The 20,042-nt window shown below is 39.9% G+C and overlaps 2 protein-coding genes across 4 annotated transcripts; both read left to right on the forward strand.

Moving 5' to 3' along the window:
• Positions 1-2,383: 2,383 nt before the first annotated feature.
• Positions 2,384-12,754, forward strand: hmces (5-hydroxymethylcytosine binding, ES cell specific). 3 transcript variants are annotated; one of them, XM_028824732.2, is made up of 7 exons: positions 2,384-2,479; positions 4,436-4,645; positions 5,591-5,734; positions 7,043-7,171; positions 7,332-7,492; positions 9,387-9,579; positions 12,054-12,754. In XM_028824732.2, exons 2-7 carry the CDS (start codon positions 4,457-4,459, stop codon positions 12,264-12,266), a joined length of 1,029 nt encoding a protein of 342 aa, XP_028680565.1. In that variant the 5' UTR covers positions 2,384-2,479; positions 4,436-4,456; the 3' UTR covers positions 12,267-12,754. The 3 variants fall into 3 exon arrangements, with proteins under 3 accessions (XP_028680565.1, XP_028680566.1, XP_051777140.1); XM_028824733.2 differs by lacking the exon at positions 5,591-5,734; XM_051921180.1 differs by lacking the exon at positions 2,384-2,479 and having other exon boundaries at positions 4,408-4,645.
• Positions 12,755-18,801: 6,047 nt separating this feature from the next.
• LOC114668941 (histone H2A type 2-B) lies at positions 18,802-19,708 on the forward strand. Its single transcript, XM_028824974.2, has one exon. The coding sequence runs from the start codon at positions 18,955-18,957 to the stop codon at positions 19,318-19,320; it is 366 nt and encodes a 121-aa protein (XP_028680807.1). The 5' UTR covers positions 18,802-18,954; the 3' UTR covers positions 19,321-19,708.
• Positions 19,709-20,042: the final 334 nt, after the last annotated feature.

Genomic DNA, 20,042 nt, shown 5'->3' on the forward strand with positions numbered 1-20,042 from the left:
TTTATAAAAAAAAAATTAGGAGTAAAGTGAACATGCGTTGGTATGCATGGCGTCTACACGTTCTCGCCGTTTGCAGGTGGGTTTCCTCATCCATGTTAAGCTGAAGATGGATTCTGTTCAGTTGATACAGTGGTGTGAAAAACTATTTGCCCCCTTCCTGATTTCTTATTCTTTTGCATGTTTGTCACACAAAATGTTTCTGATCATCAAACACATTTAACCATTAGTCAAATATAACACAAGTAAACACAAAATGCAGTTTTTAAATGATGGTTTTTATTATTTAGGGAGAAAAAAAATCCAAACCTACATGGCCCTGTGTGAAAAAGTAATTGCCCCCTTGTTAAAAAATAACCTAACTGTGGTGTATCACACCTGAGTTCAATTTCTGTAGCCACCCCCAGGCCTGATTACTGCCACGCCTGTTTCAATCAAGAAATCACTTAAAATCGGAGCTTCCTGACACAGAGAAGTAGACCAAAAGCACCTCAAAAGCTAGACATCATGCCAAGATCCAAAGAAATTCAGGAACAAATGAGAACAGAAGTAATTGAGATCTATCAGTCTGGTAAAGGTTATAAAGCCATTTCTAAAGCTTTGGGACTCCAGCGAACCACAGTGAGAGCCATTATCCACAAATGGCAAAAACATGGAACAGTGGTGAACCTTCCCAGGAGTGGCCGGCCGACCAAAATTACCCCAAGAGCGCAGAGACGACTCATCCGAGAGGTCACAAAAGACCCCAGGACAACGTCTAAAGAACTGCAGGCCTCACTTGCCTCAATTAAGGTCAGTGTTCACGACTCCACCATAAGAAAGAGACTGGGCAAAAACGGCCTGCATGGCAGATTTCCAAGACGCAAACCACTGTTAAGCAAAAAGAACATTAGGGCTCGTCTCAATTTTGCTAAGAAACATCTCAATGATTGCCAAGACTTTTGGGAAAATACCTTGTGGACTGATGAGACAAAAATTGAACTTTTTGGAAGGCAAATGTCCCGTTACATCTGGCGTAAAAGGAACACAGCATTTCAGAAAAAGAACATCATACCAACAGTAAAATATGGTGGTGGTAGTGTGATGGTCTGGGGTTGTTTTGCTGCTTCAGGACCTGGAAGGCTTGCTGTGATAGATGGAACCATGAATTCTACTGTCTACCAAAAAATCCTGAAGGAGAATGTCCGGCCATCTGTTCGTCAACTCAAGCTGAAGCGATCTTGGGTGCTGCAACAGGACAATGACCCAAAACACACCAGCAAATCCACCTCTGAATGGCTGAAGAAAAACAAAATGAAGACTTTGGAGTGGCCTAGTCAAAGTCCTGACCTGAATCCAATTGAGATGCTATGGCATGACCTTAAAAAGGCGGTTCATGCTAGAAAACCCTCAAATAAAGCTGAATTACAACAATTTTGCAAAGATGAGTGGGCCAAAATTCCTCCAGAGCGCTGTAAAAGACTCATTGCAAGTTATCGCAAACGCTTGATTGCAGTTATTGCTGCTAAGGGTGGCCCAACCAGTTATTAGGTTCAGGGGGCAATTACTTTTTCACACAGGGCCATGTAGGTTTGGATTTTTTTTTTCTCCCTAAATAATAAAAACCACCATTTACAAACTGCATTTTGTGTTTACTTGTGTTATATTTGACTAATGGTTAAATGTGTTTGATGATCAGAAACATTTTGTGTGACAAACATGCAAAAGAATAAGAAATCAGGAAGGGGGCAAAAAGTTTTTCACACCACTGTATATGTGTGTTCATCTTAAGATAGACTGGTACACTGTCCGGGTGTTGTACCTGTCATGTGCCAGATGCCTGCTGGAGTAGGCTCCGGCAGCCCCGCGACCGTGCTCCGGATAAGCAGGTTTGAAAAAATGGATGGTCATTCGTGAACGAATCTCTTTTTTTAACTACTCTTCAGCGAGTCCTACGAAACAAATCGCGACCACATTAGTCACAGTCCAATTAAAGTGCGCCGACCTCCCATTTTTGAGCATTTGTAATAATAATAATTCATTACATTTATATAGCACTTTTCTCAGTACTCAAAGCGCTATCCACACAGGGAGGAACCGGGAAGCGAACCCACAATCTTCCACAGTCTCCTTACTGCAAAGCAGCACTACCACTGCGCCATCTGTGAGGACAAATAAATGTGTAAAATGTAAATGTAAATGTGCCACCCCCTCATATTAAACATGAGCTATGACAGGAATATATATCGTTGCGATTTTTTTTCTACTCAAACAAATTGATTAAAACTGGTAGTTTAAAAGAATCGAATCACAACTCCCACCTATACCCCGACCTCGTGATCCACACGCCGGCCTCTTCATAGTAGACCCTCCCCGTCAGGTGGGCGGGAAGGGCGCACAAAGTGAAGCGTGTGATTGGCGGTTTACTCTCACGTGACAACTTTTGACGTTCTTCGGTGGGGAGAACTGTGAGAGCCGGACAGTGCGACTTCTCTTGTCCGAGGTAAACAGATTTGTGTGTGTGCTATTTTCCATCCAGTTTTACATAAATAAACCTGACTTATTCATTGTAAATGAGTAATATTATATAACATAATGTACTGTCGCGATGAGGATTAAAATCAAGTTAAACAGGCAAAGTTGTAAACGTAATGTGGAAAGTACGTATATTTTAAACAGGACAAAATAAAGCGCAAAACAGTTTGTTTGAAGCATCAAAGCTTCGTAAAAATGGTAGTAAAAAAGAAATGACGGGCTAGATGCACACAACGCATAGCATGTAGTGTGTGAAATGTGTGTTGTTATAATAATCTTGAAGCATCAGTGAAAACGCATACAATTAGACTGTCGCTGTCATTTATGAAAAGTGAACAAGCGGTGTAATAGTTGGCGCGATTTCAGTTTGTTTTTAAAATTATGCCCTTCCGGCGCTAAACGACTGCCTTTGTTTGCACTGCGCACCTGGGGTTGTAAAAAAATAACAGTGGAGGGTGGAAAGGTTTTCATGCTGCTGTTTCTGAATAAATCAAAACACGCCCTAATTTGTTTTTTGTCTCACTCTGTACTACATTTTACGTTTACATTTATTTGCTTAGTAGACTTGTATCCAAAGTGACTTACAGAAGAGGGCAACATCAGTCTTGGGGCTGTTTGAGAACAAATGTTACAGAACAGGTCACAAAACTGATCACGAGTGAAGAGCTCGGAGCAAAACATAAGATAGTTACAATTCCTACGTTACAAAACCTATCAGACGAAAATTCACCAAAGGAGAGTCATCAGACTTTTCTTAAACACATCGAGGGAGTCAGAATTTTGAATTGAGATAGGTAGCTGATTGCACCAGTTTGAAACTACACATGAAGAAAAGTGTGGACTGAGATTTGATACCAGACAGAGGAGGCATCACCAGACGCCATTCATCAGCAGACCTGAGTGGTTGACAAGAAGCACAGAACCTCAGAATTACTGTATCTCCAGGTATAGGTACTGACACGTTCTCTACTCTTTAGGCAAGCGTCAATAGTGGAATTAGTAAGATATTTTAAAGCCTCTTTTAATGTACGTACTTATATTACATATCATGATATTTTCTGTCCCACAGAATCCAGACCAGGGTTGTCGGGGGTGCTGGATACTACCTCAACCAGCATTGGAAGCTGGCAGGAACAAACCCTGGATAGGGAGTCAGTCCATCACATTGCAAACACACATACCCACATACTAGGGACAATTTAATGTCAACAGTTCATCTAACCTGCATGTCTTTAGACAGTAGGAGGAAACCCACACAGACATGCAAACTCCTTGCAGGCAGAACCTATAGGTCGTGAACCCTGGACTTCTTACTGCAAAGCAGCAGTGCACCATGCCACCCTACTTACATTATATCTTTCTTCAAATACTATGAATATTGTGATGAAAATTTAACATAGCATTTAAGGGAAAAGCAAGAACACACTGTGGTGCAGCTATCCATCACCGAACCCACTCTTGCACACATCTGCAATTAGACATGGCAGTTCATCTGCAGAATATCAGATATTGCTACCCTGCTTCAAGCTTATTACCTTGTGTACAGAGTACAGTGTAATTTCAGCATAACTCACTAATGTGCAATCTGCTGGAATATATAATTATACAGCACTGGAGTGGCATTAATAGTTCATGGGTTCTTTGAAATAATGTGTACACATAGAAGATGATGTAAATTGTCATCCTTAGTATTCAAAATGTCCTTCCATTTGCACTGTATTCCTTAGGAAGGCTTAGTGGCTTTAAGCCAGAACTGTGTGATATTTCTAATAAAACCTGACAGAAATGAAATTCTGTGCAAAGTGTATTCACCATTATTGGAGCACACACATTAATGAACATTTCCCCCCAGTTCACTTATATATATATAAAGTTTATATTTTATTATATTATATATACATACATTTTCTGTCTCTCTTTTTAGTGGTGCAGAATTTGCTCTGTTATGTGTGGACGCACTGCCTGTACTCTTGCTCCTGAGGAGATCAGACGTGCTTGTAGATACTTGGACAGACAGGGCAGACACAGGACTCCTCAGTGGAGAGATGGAGATCAAAACAAGTATGCACCTTCTTACAACAAAAGCCCACAATCTAACAGTCCTGTCCTAGTGTCACAAAGACATTTTCAGAAGGTATTTTCTTTATGTTTTAAATATACAGACTAATGCTTTAATGTTTATGTAGTTATCAGTTTGCATATCTGCCTTAAATGATGGGTTCACCGAGAATAAGAAAAATTTGGCAACAATGATCACAGAGAAAGAAAGAAATAGAATTCCAGTTGATCTCGGGGCACATACAAATGCCACCAAACCCATTCTCACTCAAAGGCAATTAGGAGATACTAAATTAGTGAACCTTACAGGGTTTTTTGGGGAATGGGTAGAAATTCACAAAACATGGGGATAATTTGCAAACTGCAAATAAAAGCCACCACGTTATACTGTGGCCTTCTGATGTGCTTTTTTTTTGGCAATGACTGGCCTTGAAATGACTTCTGATTTTCTAACATAAATTTGCATTTAAGGGGACACATTAGCTACAGTTATTCCTAAGATTTAAGCATTGTTTTGGCTGATCATTCACACTGTTCTTATAAATTACTGGTCTCTCTCAATCATTTTGCAAAGATCCTTTGACCACAGTTTTATTTAAATTGTTGAGCATCAAGTATTTACTATTTATGTTAGTACTTTGAATCTGTGACATCCACAACCTTAACATCCTGTAGTAATTCTTCCAATAACAACTAGGCCCAAGATGGTTGTTATGTTTAAAATTTGAATTCAATTCTACACATCTAGAGCTTATGGGTAAACAATTCTTCCCAAGCCTGACTAGATCCTTCCTAGTACATCCCAGGACTGCACTGTGTCCCAAAGTTGTGCATCTGCTTTACCATGCTGCCCACATTTTTTAGAATTAATATTTGAAATAGCATTCAGCATTTGTGCCTGAATCTTTTATAACATCTTACACATATTGTATATAACCTTTGAATTGAAGGTACAATATTATCATTTCCTTTTTCCCCGAATGACACAAGGTTTTATCAGTCTCATAATATGTTTCTGCAGGATGCTGCCTCTGACGAGTTTGTGATCTCTGCCATGAGGTGGGGTCTAATCCCATCCTGGTTTCAGGAGAATGAACCCAGTAAAATGCAATACAGTACAAGTAACTGCCGAAGTGACGGTATGATGCAGAAAAAGTCATACAAGGTATGTCAGTTGCTGTTTGAAAACATATTTTCAGCACTGTAGTCTTCTATCTTTTAAAAATAATGAGACATTTTTTTATGAGAAGTCCAATAATCTGAGAAGTAATTGGGGGGATAGCCTATACAAAATTCATTAAAACAAAAGCAGCTACTAATTCTCATTCTGATCAATGTACAAGATGTGCACTTTGCTTATAATTAGCATAACTACTTGCATTCCCCATCATCTCTACATTACTTTTTCACTTATAGAAGACTAAAACTTGAACGATAAAGTACAAGTCAACAGATAAATTTGCTTAAAGTATCTTTAGGTTCAAGTTGAAATCTGTATTTAGAATTAAATGCACCCTTAATCAGCATAGCTACTGTAGCATTTTTCAGTAACACATCTGCTTTGCGCGTAGTTGGGCGATCATTTGTTTTTCAACAGAATAATGACTCGAAACACACCTGCAGGTTGTATAAGAGGTATTGGACAATGAAGGATACTGTTGGATTGTTGTAACAGATGACTTGGTCTCCACAGTCACCTGAACTAAATCTACTAGAGCCAGTTTGGGATGAGTTAAGAAAAAGCAGCCAACAAGTGTTGTGTCCAAACAAACAAACAAAAAAAGACCCTGTTAAATACAGTACAAGAAAAGCATTCAGTATTTGCCAGGACACATCATAAAATTAAAAACAGAGCTCCAGTGCATAGTTTTTATGATATTGATTTTTTTTAATTAGAAATTTCACAACATATAAATTAGTAGGTAAACATTACAGTAAGCTCATTTGTAATGTTTCAGGATAGTTATTGCAAAACACGCTGCACATAAACATTTTGTATGTTTAAAAAAAGTGCACAAACATGGAATTTTTTAACAGTCACATTTCTGTTTCCAGAAAAACTTGAAAATAAGTAAATAAATCTCACCTTAATTGCTGACTAAGATCAACTAACAATAATAGGAGAACCTGTAGTTTCACTGAATCAGTGTTTTAATAAATGATGTTGTAACTAAGGATAACAAAACTGATTTTTGACCTTTACAATCTGAATGGCATGTTAAGAACATTTTTTACCAAAGTATGAAATTGTGTTTAACTGATGCATCTGTTACTTTTCAGAACTCCATACTCAAGTTCTGGGTTACAAGTAGTTGGAGACTATCCCAGCAGCACTGGGTACAAGGGAGGAACCAACCATAGCCAACATGTTGGCTAATGTCAATGTGAATTCTTTAGTCGAATGCTTTTTCTCGAAAGTGTCACATATTTAAATAGCACATTTACTGAGTTACACCAGTTTGCTTTCTTTTAGGAACCTTTCTTTAAAGGACAACGCTGTGTAGTCTTAGCTGATGGCTTCTACGAGTGGCAGAGAAGCAAGACAGAGATTCAGCCTTACTTCATCTACTTTCCTCAAGATGTAAACAAAGTTAAGAATGATGTAAGACTTGTACATTTTTCTAATGCTAGTACTTTATAGTGGAATGTCACCTTAGACTCCTGTCAAGGATGTGGGTGAATTGAGTTCTTTGGTAATAGTCAGGTATAGTATATCCTTGGAGGATGGCTGACTAAGCTATTCTTCTTGTATTTTTCTGCAGCCTGAAGAGTTGGTGGACTCGGAGGTCTGGAACGGTTGGCGACTGCTTACAATTGCTGGCTTGTTTGACTGCTGGAAATCCCCAGTTGGTGGAGAACCTCTCTATAGCTATACTATTATTACTGTGGAAGCTTCCAAAGCTATGAAAGGAATACATGATCGGTAGGTGGCCTTTTTCTATCAGTTGTTCATTGCTTTAAAGAATGTATGGTTTAATGTATTTGATTTATCAAGTAACACTGTTTTTAGTCCATGTAATGTTTTTTCAATCTAATTAGGGGTCCATGCACTTGGATTTTTATTGAGGTTTTCTTTATACAGTAATCCCTCGCTATATCGCGCTTCACCTTTCGCGGCTTCACTCCATCGCAGATTTTATATATAAGCATATTTAAATATATATCGCGGATTTTTTGCTGGTTCGCGGATTTCTGCGGACAATGGGTCTTTTAATTTCTGGTACATACTTCCTCAGTTGGTTTGCCCAGTTGATTTCATACAAGGGACGCTATTGGCAGATGGCTGAGAAGCTACCCAGCTTACTTTTCTCTCTCTCTTGCGCTGACTTTCTCTGATCCTGACGTAGGGGGATTGAGCAGGGGGGCTGTTCACACACCTAGACGATACGGACGCTCGTCTAAAAATGCTGAAAGATTATCTTCACGTTGCTATCTTTTGTGCAGCTGCTTCCTGAAACGACATGCTGCACGGTGCTTCGCATACTTAAAAGCTCGAAGGGCACGTATTGATTTTTGATTGAAAAACAAACTCTGTCTCTCTCTATCTCTCTCTCTTTGTCTGCTCCTGACGGAGGGGGTGTGAGCTGCCGCCTTCAACAGCTTTGTGCCGCGGTGCTTCGCATACTTAAAAGCCAAACAGCCCTATTGATTTGTTTGCTTTTCTCTCTATCTCTGTGACAGTCACTGCTCCTGACACGCACTCCTTTGAAGAGGAAGATATGTTTGCATTCGTTTAATTGTGAGACGGAACTGTCATCTCTGTCTTGTCATGGAGCACAGTTTAAACTTTTGAAAAAGAGACAAATGTTTGTTTGCAGTGTTTGAATAACGTTCCTGTCTCTCTACAACCTCCTGTGTTTCTGCGCAAATCTGTGACCCAAGCATGACAATATAAAAATAACCATATAAACATATGGTTTCTACTTCGCGGATTTTCTGGAACGCAACCCCCGCGATGGAGGAGGGATTACTGTACATCAACATTTAAGTCAATGAATACATTGAGGTTTCTGGAGATACGGATTTCCATTGGGTAATTTTCTAAGTATGCTTCTTCTAGTACTGCGGGGAGCCAGACCCTATACCAGCAGCATCAGTTACAAACAAAGAAATGGGTGTACCAGTCCATTATAATGAAACTCACAACTATCTTACACAAAACATACAAAACGTGTTCAAGTTCTAATTGTGCTATAATTGTTTGTTTCTTTATCTTTGTGTTCTGTTAATGTTAGGGATATTTGAGATGTAACTATTTAGAGTTAAAGCAGATTTTAATTTTTTTTTTTTGCAAGAGACACATTCATGTCCTTCTGATTTAATCTCCTGGAGGAATCAATGAGGCTGTGAACTCAGGTTATTTTGTAGAAACCACTCTATTTGAGCAATTGTAACGGGTGCAATTAAAGGAAAATTATTGGCAGAAAAACTGACCATTTCAGCAAATGGATAATTCTAATATTAGAGCTGAATGGAAAATATGGGTAATATATATGCCTTTCATAAAAGAAAAAATATTTATTTTCAGCGATTGAAGACGAGATGAACAAACTTAAACAATTATCAAAATTTTTAAATTGTGGTGATGGGGGTGGGGGGGGGATTTTAATACAGCCTTTGATTTAATAATAGACTGGTTCTCAATTAATGTTATATAACTGACTTGATTCAGAATTGTAGAGGTTGTCTGTAAGCACGGGATTGATTGATAGATGAAGGGTTGAGTATCCAGAACTGCAGAAATGTATATGCTACAGGAAAGACCAATCCAAACAGTCCAGACCTGTTACACCTCTGACCTTTTGCTTTACATTTAGAATGCCAGCAGTTCTAGATGGAGAGGATAAAATCAGACGCTGGCTGGACTTTGGAGAGATAAAGGCCCAAGAGGCTTTCAAACTTATTCACCCAATTGAAGCCATCTGCCTTCATCCAGTTTCTTCCATTGTCAACAATTCCAGAAATAATGTGCCTGAGCGCATTAAACCCATCGAGCCGGATTCTGCCGAGGTAATTACTATATATGGTACATGTCTCATAAGATTATTATCTTGACCACAACACAACTGTTATGATGTCAACTCAGTCAGGCATATTGTTGCACTTCTAAGCATTACATGTAATCCAGAGTTGCTCCATTTGTAAATTACCAATCCATCCATCTCTCTCTATTTTTAACATTCTTATTTCATTGCAGGGTTCATTGGCAGCATTGCACAAAATGCTTAAACCCTGTATCAGATTACAATCAATTTTGAAGCACACGTACATGCTTAAAATAGGGCCAAATGGAGTCTTCAGTCATTGGGAGAAGAGAGAAAGTGAAACTTTTCTTAGGGGCAAAATGAACTAATAATTGACTGAGGCACCGGAAATGTCAGAAACCATGTGGGAGATTAACATATGAAAATAAACATATGATGATTTAGAATGAATCAGCTGTCATAGTTGAAGAAATAAGGAATTGACATATGGGTTGGTTTGGTAATGCTGCTTGCTATCGCCAGTATTCTAGCCAGATACTGTGGTTTGCACATTCTCTCTGTGCCTGTGTGCGTTTTATGCAGGTTCTGTAATTTTCTCACACATTCCAGAGGTGTTATTTTAGATTGAGTGGCACTCAGAATGATCTCATTATGAAGAAATGTCCTCTTCAAAAGACAAGTACCTCTTCTTGGGCAAGTGACATCCTTGTGTCTAGTGTTATCAGGATAAAATTCAGCTTCCTGGTACCCTGTATTGTACTAAACTAATATGGAAATTCAATTAATATGTTAAATAGACCAGAACAGTATATTTGGTTAAAAATGAACTGAACAAAGATTTATTAAGATAATGTTTGATCTGCAATACTGTAAAAATAATATGCATCCCCTTTCCTGATTTTCTCGTTTGTGGAAAAAGGTTGACACTGAACATTACCAGGTCTTTGGCTATCTGATAAATAAGTGAACAAATTACACTGTTTTTGCCCAATTTTATTTACTGAATGAACAGTTATTGAGCACCACCATGTAAAAAAAACCGATTCATCCCTGTACTTAAAAATTGGCATGGAACTATATCCCAGTATACCCTGCAGAACTGCTTTTATTTAGAAATATTCGTAGGTTTTCTAGCATGAACCGCTCATTTCAGGTACAGTATTACAGAGCATATTTGTTGTGTTTTGTTATGGACTTTGAAAAAGTCAGTAAGCACTTCCATTTTGTTTTTTTAGTCACCCTAATGTGTACTTCTTTTTGTGTTTTGATCATTTTCTTGCTGCATGACCCAACTACTCCCGAAGAGAGTTCTGATTCAGAACAGAATTGCACAGCTTCTTCATTTATGGCAAAGTGCCCATGTTCTGAGACACCAAAGCATCTATACACGATTATACTTTTACCACCATGTTGGACTGTTGGCATGATGCTCCTACTGTGGAATGATGTGTCCTTACCCTAGACATATACCGCTTATATATGAAGTGCACTTTGAAAAGGGTCTTTGAGATAAACTAACAGTCATTGTGCACTGTAAGCAATATGTTTTGAATATTAATAAAGCAGTCCACTTTATAAAGGTGGGTTTAATAGCTCCATTCTAGCTTGATTTTAAGTGATAAAAGAACTTTGCTGTTATTTTAGTCATCTTGAAGTTTATTAGGGACCCCTGGTTGAGAGCCATTAGTCTCTAAAATATCCTCTTTTGCCTCCTCTGCCCATAGAACATTTTCCCAAAAGGCTTGTGAAATATTGTTTCACTTTATAGCAAGTTGGGGATGTCCATTGATGTGATGTTCTTCCTGGTTAGCAGAGATGGTCTTCAGTGAAGCACATCTTTGCCAAATGCCCTTCTGATTGTGGACACAAACACTGACAGTTGTGAAAACAAGGAAAGCTGGATATTTTTTTTTTAAATGCTTTGTGACTTTCCGAGTGATTTTTACACGGCACAGCTGGAGGAATTTTGTTTGGGCAGCCTGGGAAGATACAATACTGTTCTAAGAGTTTTGCAGATCATGGTGGCCATTTGTGGATCTCTGGAGTCCCAGAGTCATATAAATGGCTTTGTAGCCCTTTCCAGATTGAAAGGTATCTACAAGATTTTTGTTTAATTTTTTTGTCCTGATCTCTTCAGGAATTAGCTTTGGCCATGGCAGTATGTACTTATTGAATCTTTGCACACTTTCACTGTGATGGTAAAGGTCAAAATGTATACTGAGGTTCATACTGAGCATGTGATCACACGACACTAATCATCTTTTTCATTGGGTTGATTTAATTACACAGTTTTTACTTTTTCACAAATAGTGTTGGATATATTTGTTTATTGTGCAAAAAATGTCATTTGAGTTACTGACGTACCCTTTACCTAATTTTAAATTTTGATTGTGTCAAAGATTTGCAATAAAAAGAAAATCAAGAAGGGTGCAAGTACTTTGTCATATACTGCATGCATATTTTAGAATGCTAAACACTTGTATTATTTTATACCTCCAGAAGAGTAACCGATCTGGCAACAGTAAGATGATGCTGAACTGGTTAGCAAAAGGATCTCCAAAAAAGGCCGAGCCCGCTCCATCGCCAACGGTGAAAACGGAAATGCAAAGTTTCAAGAGAAGCAGTGCCAGCCTTATGCAGTCTTGGCTTCAAAAACCTGGAGGAAGCATGGCCAAAAGGCCAAGAAGCAACCGCGACAGTGAAATCCCGTGACGGGCTTACTCGACGTCCCTGAATGTCGGATTTCTCAGCTCACGTTTCTGCATGCAGTTTGTAAAGGTCTGCGGTTGGCTTCTCACCAGGCATTAAGGTTTTTGGTTTTCAGTTGTGTAGCTAATGTTTCAGCAGTAAGCACGTTCAGTGCAGTACATGAATACTAGGAAATAAATATGTGCAAAGTCTCTTTAGCTTGATGACCTTGAAAGTTGTTGTTAGTGCATAAAAATATTGAAAGAAAAATCTTACAGTTCATTAATTACCACTAGGACTTGTTTACTGGAAATTGGCCCTGTGCCATTCCTACCACTAGTTTCCGTCGATTCCCCCGCCATTTGATCTTTTGTATGCAGCGGTTATGCAGTTTTAAAAGCTTACAGCCTGAATCGGAGTGGGAGAAATTTTTGGAATTTCCTTCATTCTTCTCCCACTTATATGACTTCTCATATCAAGTGAGAACTTTAATAAATAACAAATATTGAAAATTTTTGATGTTTTTATTAATGCTCTCTCTACTATAAGGATAATTCTGTACAAAAAAACACACTTATACTTTTAGTTTTAAATATTTATTTCTCCCAATATGTATTTTATTCTGTAAAAACTGGTGGGGTACTCTTCCTGTCTCCTGCCTTTTTGTTTGATTATTTTAATCATTGCTCAATATTTCCATCCTATTATTTTAAGTGTTTTTATTTGTTTAAAGTGAATGTTACTCTCTTTTGCCTTTTATTGGCACTCGGTGTGTTATAATGTTAATGCCTTAAATTGCAAAACCGTAACACAGCCAGTTCCATGTTTATCACTGTTATAATTCTGTCCCGAAGCCCTGATTTAATATATTAGCATCTTTGGGGGGGGGTTGGGGGGGTTTGAAGGGCTGTTAGAGGAGAACTACACCCACTTATGGTGCTCCTTCCTTTGCCAATTTTGGAATGAAGGGAATGGTGGTGTACCCTGTATGTGTACTTGATACCCATGATGGTCAATAGGCAGAGGGTGCCACAACATGGGAGAGAAACATAGCTTAGATACAAACATGTTGTTGTTCCCCGGAATATAAAACCCAACATTCTGCATGAGGTCTAACGTTATCAATAAAAAGATTGTAGTCAAGGAGGCACGGAAAGAGGTGCAAGACTCTGGGCTAACGGCTAGTGTGACCAGTATCAAGTGTTTTGTGGCTAGGTAGTCCATTCCAAGGAGAGATTACCTAAAAATTAGTAGGTGGCCAGCACTTTCCTGCATAACCATTAGGACATCGCATATGGACCCTGACCTGGAGGAGAGGGATTTTGCTGTTCATTTTGGGAACAAACAGCATAGAGGAGACCCTCTGGTCCTTTAGAAATAATTGAAGTGTCAAGGGTACAGGGAGAGAAGATTCCTCTAGAGAGAGTTCTAAACCTGTGTGGCAAACCTTTACCAGTCCACGATTCCCAGAGTTAATATCTCTGAGGACCAGTAGCCTTCATGTTATATGTGACTTAACTTGGTGTCCCACTCTAGGACAGTTCTGAATTCACTGAATTTGTGCTGAAATTAGGAAAACCTGTTACTTTTGTAGGCATTGTGGCCCAATGGCCAAAGAGCTCAGCTGTAAATTACTAGACTCCGGTGGAGCTTGAATGTGTCACATTTAGTTTTAACTTCTGAATATGGACCTGTCCATCCATTATCCAACCCGCTATATCTTAACTACAGGGTCACGGGGGTCTGCTGGAGCCAGTCTCAGCCAACATAGGGCGCAAGGCAGGAAACAAACCTTGGGGAGGGTGCCAGCCCACCGCAGTGAATATGGATCAGATTGTTTTATTTTTATATAGGTCACCTCCAGTTCACAGGATCAGCGTGCTATACAAATTTAGAAGACAGTTAAGAAATTCAAAACTTAACACATTATGTATGTGCATATCTATCTATGACAAATATTAAAATACTGCGTTTATAAAATATTTTATAGAGAAACCAACGTATATCTAATAGGATATGATAATTATGTTCTGAGATTCTTCAACTAGAAGACATCAAGTCTTGATGTAAGGTACTCGTACTCACTAAGCTGAGGCTAAAGAAGACAGAAGTCTTCAGGTGAGGCAGTTGTTCTCACTGATCCGAGTTGCCAAACACTGAGGACATGTTACACGTTGATAAGCATGTGCAAATAAGAAGATGGCTGTCCTCTATACCCTTGACAATACCGGCCATCTAAACTAATGTTGACCCAATAATATTGCACTGTGCTTTTTTTGTTCCAAGTTGTTTTTTTTACATCGCTACTGTTAAACTGAATCTGATATATTTACAACTCTGTGCATACCTTCCAGAGTGAAATTGCAAACAATACAATTTATTTTTGCGTAGCCCAAAATCACAAAAAAAGTGCCGCAATGGGTTTAAACAGGCCCTGCCTCTTCACAGCCCAACCCCACCCCAACTCTGACTCTCTCTAAGAAGACAAGGAAAAACTCCCAAAAAACCCTTGTAGGGGGGAAAAAAAAATGGAAGAAACCTCAGGAAAGGCAGTTCAAAAACAGACCCTTAACCTAAGCAGAGGAGGAATTTAAACTGGTAATATAAACGATCAGATTAAAATATAATCGTAAAAAAAAAAAAAGCATTGGGCACTATAGCAGTTCATTCATTAATATGTTTTAAGGTCTCCAAGTCGATTAACTTTTTTTAAACTAAATTAGTGTTTTTTATATTCTGTCGTGGTAAGTAGTTATCCTACTTTTGACTGGTGACATCGGTATAGTTTGACATTTTGGGTAATTCATAGCAGTACATGTTAGTTCTATAGGAGATACACTGGATCGTCCAAGTTGCAGTGAGACATGGGGGTTCTCTCTCTCTCTATATATATATATATATTATATTATATATCTATATCTATCTCTCTCTCTCTCTATATATATATATTATATTATATATCTATATCTATCTCTCTCTCTCTATATATTATATACAGTGGTGTGAAAAACTATTTGCCCCCTTCCTGATTTCTTATTCTTTTGCATGTTTGTCACACAAAATGTTTCTGATCAAACACATTTAACCATTAGTCAAATATAACACAAGTAAACACAAAATGCAGTTTGTAAATGGTGGTTTTTATTATTTAGGGAGAAAAAAAATCCAAACCTACATGGCCCTGTGTGAAAAAGTAATTGCCCCCTGAACCTAATAACTGGTTGGGCCACCCTTAGCAGCAATAACTGCAATCAAGCGTTTGCGATAATTTGCAATGAGTCTTATACAGCGCTCTGGAGGAATTTTGGCCCACTCATCTTTGCAAAATTGTTGTAATTCAGCTTTATTTGAGGGTTTTCTAGCATGAACCGTCTTTTTAAGGTCATGCCATAGCATCTCAATTGGATTCAGGTCAGGACTTTGACTAGGCCACTCCAAAGTCTTCATTTTGTTTTTCTTCAGCCATTCAGAGGTGGATTTGCTGGTGTGTTTTGGGTCATTGTCCTGTTGCAGCACCCAAGATCTCTTCAGCTTGAGTTGACAAACAGATGGCCGGACATTCTCCTTCAGGATTTTTTGGTAGACAGTAGAATTCATGGTTCCATCTATCACAGCAAGCCTTCCAGGTCCTGAAGCAGCAAAACAACCCCAGACCATCACACTACCACCACCATATTTTACTGTTGGTATGATGTTCTTTTTCTGAAATGCTGTGTTCCTTTTACGCCAGATGTAACGGGACATTTGCCTTCCAAAAAGTTCAACTTTTGACTCATCAGTCCACAAGGTATTTTCCCAAAAGTCTTGGCAATCATTGAGATGTTTCTTAGCAAAATTGAGACGAGCCCTAATGTTCTTTTTGCTTAACAGTGGTTTGCGTCTTGGAAATCTGCCATGCAGGCCGTTTTTGCCCAGTCTCTTTCTTATGGTGGAGTCGTGAACACTGACCTTAATTGAGGCAAGTGAGGCCTGCAGTTCTTTAGACGTTGTCCTGGGGTCTTTTGTGACCTCTCGGATGAGTCGTCTCTGCGCTCTTGGGGTAATTTTGGTCGGCCGGCCACTCCTGGGAAGGTTCACCACTGTTCCATGTTTTTGCCATTTGTGGATAATGGCTCTCACTGTGGTTCGCTGGAGTCCCAAAGCTTTAGAAATGGCTTTATCACCTTTACCAGACTGATAGATCTCAATTACTTCTGTTCTCATTTGTTCCTGAATTTCTTTGGATCTTGGCATGATGTCTAGCTTTTGAGGTGCTTTTGGTCTACTTCTCTGTGTCAGGAAGCTCCTATTTAAGTGATTTCTTGATTGAAACAGGTGTGGCAGTAATCAGGCCTGGGGGTGGCTACGGAAATTGAACTCAGGTGTGATACACCACAGTTAGGTTATTTTTTAACAAGGGGGCAATTACTTTTTCACACAGGGCCATGTAGGTTTGGATTTTTTTTCTCCCTAAATAATAAACACCATCATTTAAAAACTGCATTTTGTGTTTACTTGTGTTATATTTGACTAATGGTTAAATGTGTTTGATGATCAGAAACATTTTGTGTGACAAACATGCAAAAGAATAAGAAATCAGGAAGGGGGCAAATAGTTTTTCACACCACTGTATATATAATATATATATACACACACACACACACAGTGCATCCGGAAAGTATTCACAGCGCATCACTTTTTCCACATTTTGTTATGTTACAGCCTTATTCCAAAATGGATTAAATTCATTTTTTTCCTCAGAATTCTACACACAACACCCCATAATGACAATGTGAAAAAAGTTTACTTGAGGTTTTTGCAAATTTATTAAAAATATAAAAACTGAGAAATCCCATGTACATAAGTATTCACAGCCTTTGCTCAATACTTTGTCGATGCACCTTTGGCAGCAATTACAGCCTCAAGTCTTTTTGAATATGATGCCACAAGCTTGGCACACCTATCCTTGGCCAGTTTCGCCCATTCCTCTTTGCAGCACCTCTCAAGCTCCATCAGGTTGGATGGGAAGCGTCGGTGCACAGCCATTTTAAGATCTCTCCAGAGATGTTCAATCGGATTGAAGTCTGGGCTCTGGCTGGGCCACTCAAGGACAGTCACAGAGTTGTCCTGAAGCCACTGGTTTGATATCTTGGCTGTGTGCTTAGGGTCGTTGTCCTGCTGAAAGATGAACCGTCACCCCAGTCTGAGGTCAAGAGCGCTCTGGAGCAGGTTTTCATCCAGGATGTCTCTGTACATTGCTGCAGTCATCTTTCCCTTTATCCTGACTAGTCTCCCAGTTCCTGCCGCTGAAAAACATCCTCACAGCATGATGCTGCCAACACCATGCTTCACTGTAGGGATGGTATTGGCCTGGTGATGAGCGGTGCCTGGTTTCCTCCAAACGTGATGCCTGGCATTCACACCAAAGAGTTCAATCTTTGTCTCATCAGACCAGAGAAGTTTCTTTCTCATGGTCTGAGAGTCCTTCAGGTGCCTTTTGGCAAACTCCAGGTGGGCTGCCATGTGCCTTTTACTAAGGAGTGGCTTCAGTCTGGCCACTCTACCATACAGGCCTGATTTGTGGATTGCTGCAGAGATGGTTGTCCTTCTGGAAGGTTCTCCTCTCTCCACAGAGGACCTCTGACTAAGTCACCTCCCTGACTAAGGCCCTTCTCCCCCCGATCGATCAGTTTAGGTGGCCGGCCAGCTCTAGGAAGAGTCCTGGTGGTTTCGAACTTCTTCCACTTACGGATGATGGAGGCCACTGTGCTCATTGGGACCTTCAAAGCAGCAGAAATGTTTCTGTAACCTTCCCCAGATTTGTACCTCGAGACAATCCTGTCTTGGAGGTCTACAGACAATTCCTTTGACTTCATGCTTGGTTTGTGCTCTGACATGAACTGTCAACTGTGGGACCTTATATAGACAGGTGTGTGCCTTTCCAAATCATCTCCAGTCAACAGAATGTACCATAGGTGGACTCCAATGAAGCTGCAGAAACATCTCAAGGATGATCAGGGGAAACAGGATGCACCTGAGCTCAATTTTGAGCTTCATGGCAAAGGCTGTGAATACTTATGTACATGTGCTTTCTCAATTTTTTTTATTTTTAATACATTTGCAAAAATCTCAAGTAAACTTTTTTCACGTTGTCATTATGGGGTGTTGTGTGTAGAATTCTGAGGGAAAAAAATGAATTTAATAATCCATTTTGGAATAAGGCTGTAACATAACAAAATGTGGAAAACTGATGCGCTGTGAATACTTTCCGGATGCACTGTATACACACACACACACAGAGAGACCAACTGATTATATTTTTATATACACACCTCGGTTTATTAGGTTGTGTGCCCGATGTAGCCTGTAGCCAAAGGGTTTAAGCATACAAGTGTATAAGTGAAGACTTATCTACTGTGCTGGATTAATAATCGTATCACTACAGACGGTTGAGGTTCCACGCTCATTATAACCGCACTCAAAGTAAACCCATGCCATGGTAGAGTGAAGACCGCGCATATGCAAATAGATTGCGAAAAGCGCCAATGAGAAAGTGAAAGTTTCGAGCTCGTCCAATAAGGGACACGTATCGCTCATGCAGTAGCGCGCCTGTCGCAGTGGCGTGTTTGGCGGTGCGCTGCGGGTCGGGCAGTTCCAAGTGAGTTGCTTTTCAGATGCCGTCAGTAACATCTTTGTGACTCGTGCGTTTTTTAATCAAATACGCTAAGCCGAAATGTCTGGCAGAGGAAAAGCTGGAGGTAAGACTCGAGCTAAGGCCAAGTCGCGGTCTTCCAGGGCAGGCTTGCAGTTCCCGGTGGGCCGGGTGCACCGCCTATTACGCAAGGGCAACTACGCGGAGAGAGTCGGTGCCGGCGCCCCCGTGTACCTCGCCGCGGTGCTGGAGTACCTGTCGGCTGAGATCTTGGAGCTGGCTGGTAATGCTGCTCGGGACAATAAGAAGACCCGGATCATCCCTCGGCATCTACAGCTGGCCATCCGCAACGACGAAGAGCTCAACAAACTGCTCGGCGGTGTGACCATCGCCCAGGGAGGTGTACTGCCTAACATCCAGGCCGTGCTGCTGCCTAAAAAGACTTAGGTGCTCATAGAAAGGAACCCGCATGTGAATTCGACTACGGACGATCACACTTTCTAATCACTTATAAATATGTCAACTGCACTTTACGAATCCTTGATGGAAAATGTTTTGCAACTGAACGATGGCTTAACTTCTTAAGAGTCATGGCACCCCGACAATAACATCTCAAGGAAGAAAGGATTTCGAAATGGGGCTATGTAAACTGGAGTGAAGAAGAACGTTTTGTAAAACAGGGTTTTGTATCAAAGGATGAGGACCAGTCATTAGTTTAGAGGCACGAGGAAGTCCGGAGAACTAAAAGCCTTTACCAGTGCGCGGAGATCTGCGCCTGCTCCTCAGTAGCTGCATAACGTCATGTGACAAAGGGAGCGTTTCAAAAACACCTTGTCGTGGCTTTACTTACACAAGAGGAAAGCTGGGATTAGGTGAAGATTTGACAGGGATGGAGAAAAGGAGTACGCTTATAAAGGTTTCCGGAACGTTACATTAACGATACTTAAAGCTGTACAATTACATTATCAGGGGGAAAAAGTAACGGAAACAGACCGCGGAAACATTCTGCATGTGTGAGAGTTTGTGTCAGCCTGCAATCCTGGCAACGTTTGTTGTTAATAAAATAAATGTAGCCGTACGGTATACGCAGAAATATTATGTTGTTGAAAGTTGTTAACCAATCAAGATGATACAGACTTGCATTTTGGTGTTTTTTAAATGAGGGGTTT

This window comes from Erpetoichthys calabaricus, chromosome 18 (genome assembly GCF_900747795.2).
Source record: "Erpetoichthys calabaricus chromosome 18, fErpCal1.3, whole genome shotgun sequence".
Classification (NCBI taxonomy): domain Eukaryota; kingdom Metazoa; phylum Chordata; class Cladistia; order Polypteriformes; family Polypteridae; genus Erpetoichthys; species Erpetoichthys calabaricus.

Coding starts and splice junctions, on each gene's coding strand:
- hmces (XM_028824732.2), top strand. CDS start 4,457: ATGTGTGGACGCACTGCCTGTACTCTTGCTCCTGAGGAGATCAGACGT. Junction 5,735..7,042: donor TGCAGAAAAAGTCATACAAG/GTATGTCAGTTG, acceptor GCTTTCTTTTAG/GAACCTTTCTTTAAAGGACA. Junction 7,172..7,331: donor TAAACAAAGTTAAGAATGAT/GTAAGACTTGTA, acceptor ATTTTTCTGCAG/CCTGAAGAGTTGGTGGACTC.
- LOC114668941 (XM_028824974.2), top strand. CDS start 18,955: ATGTCTGGCAGAGGAAAAGCTGGAGGTAAGACTCGAGCTAAGGCCAAG.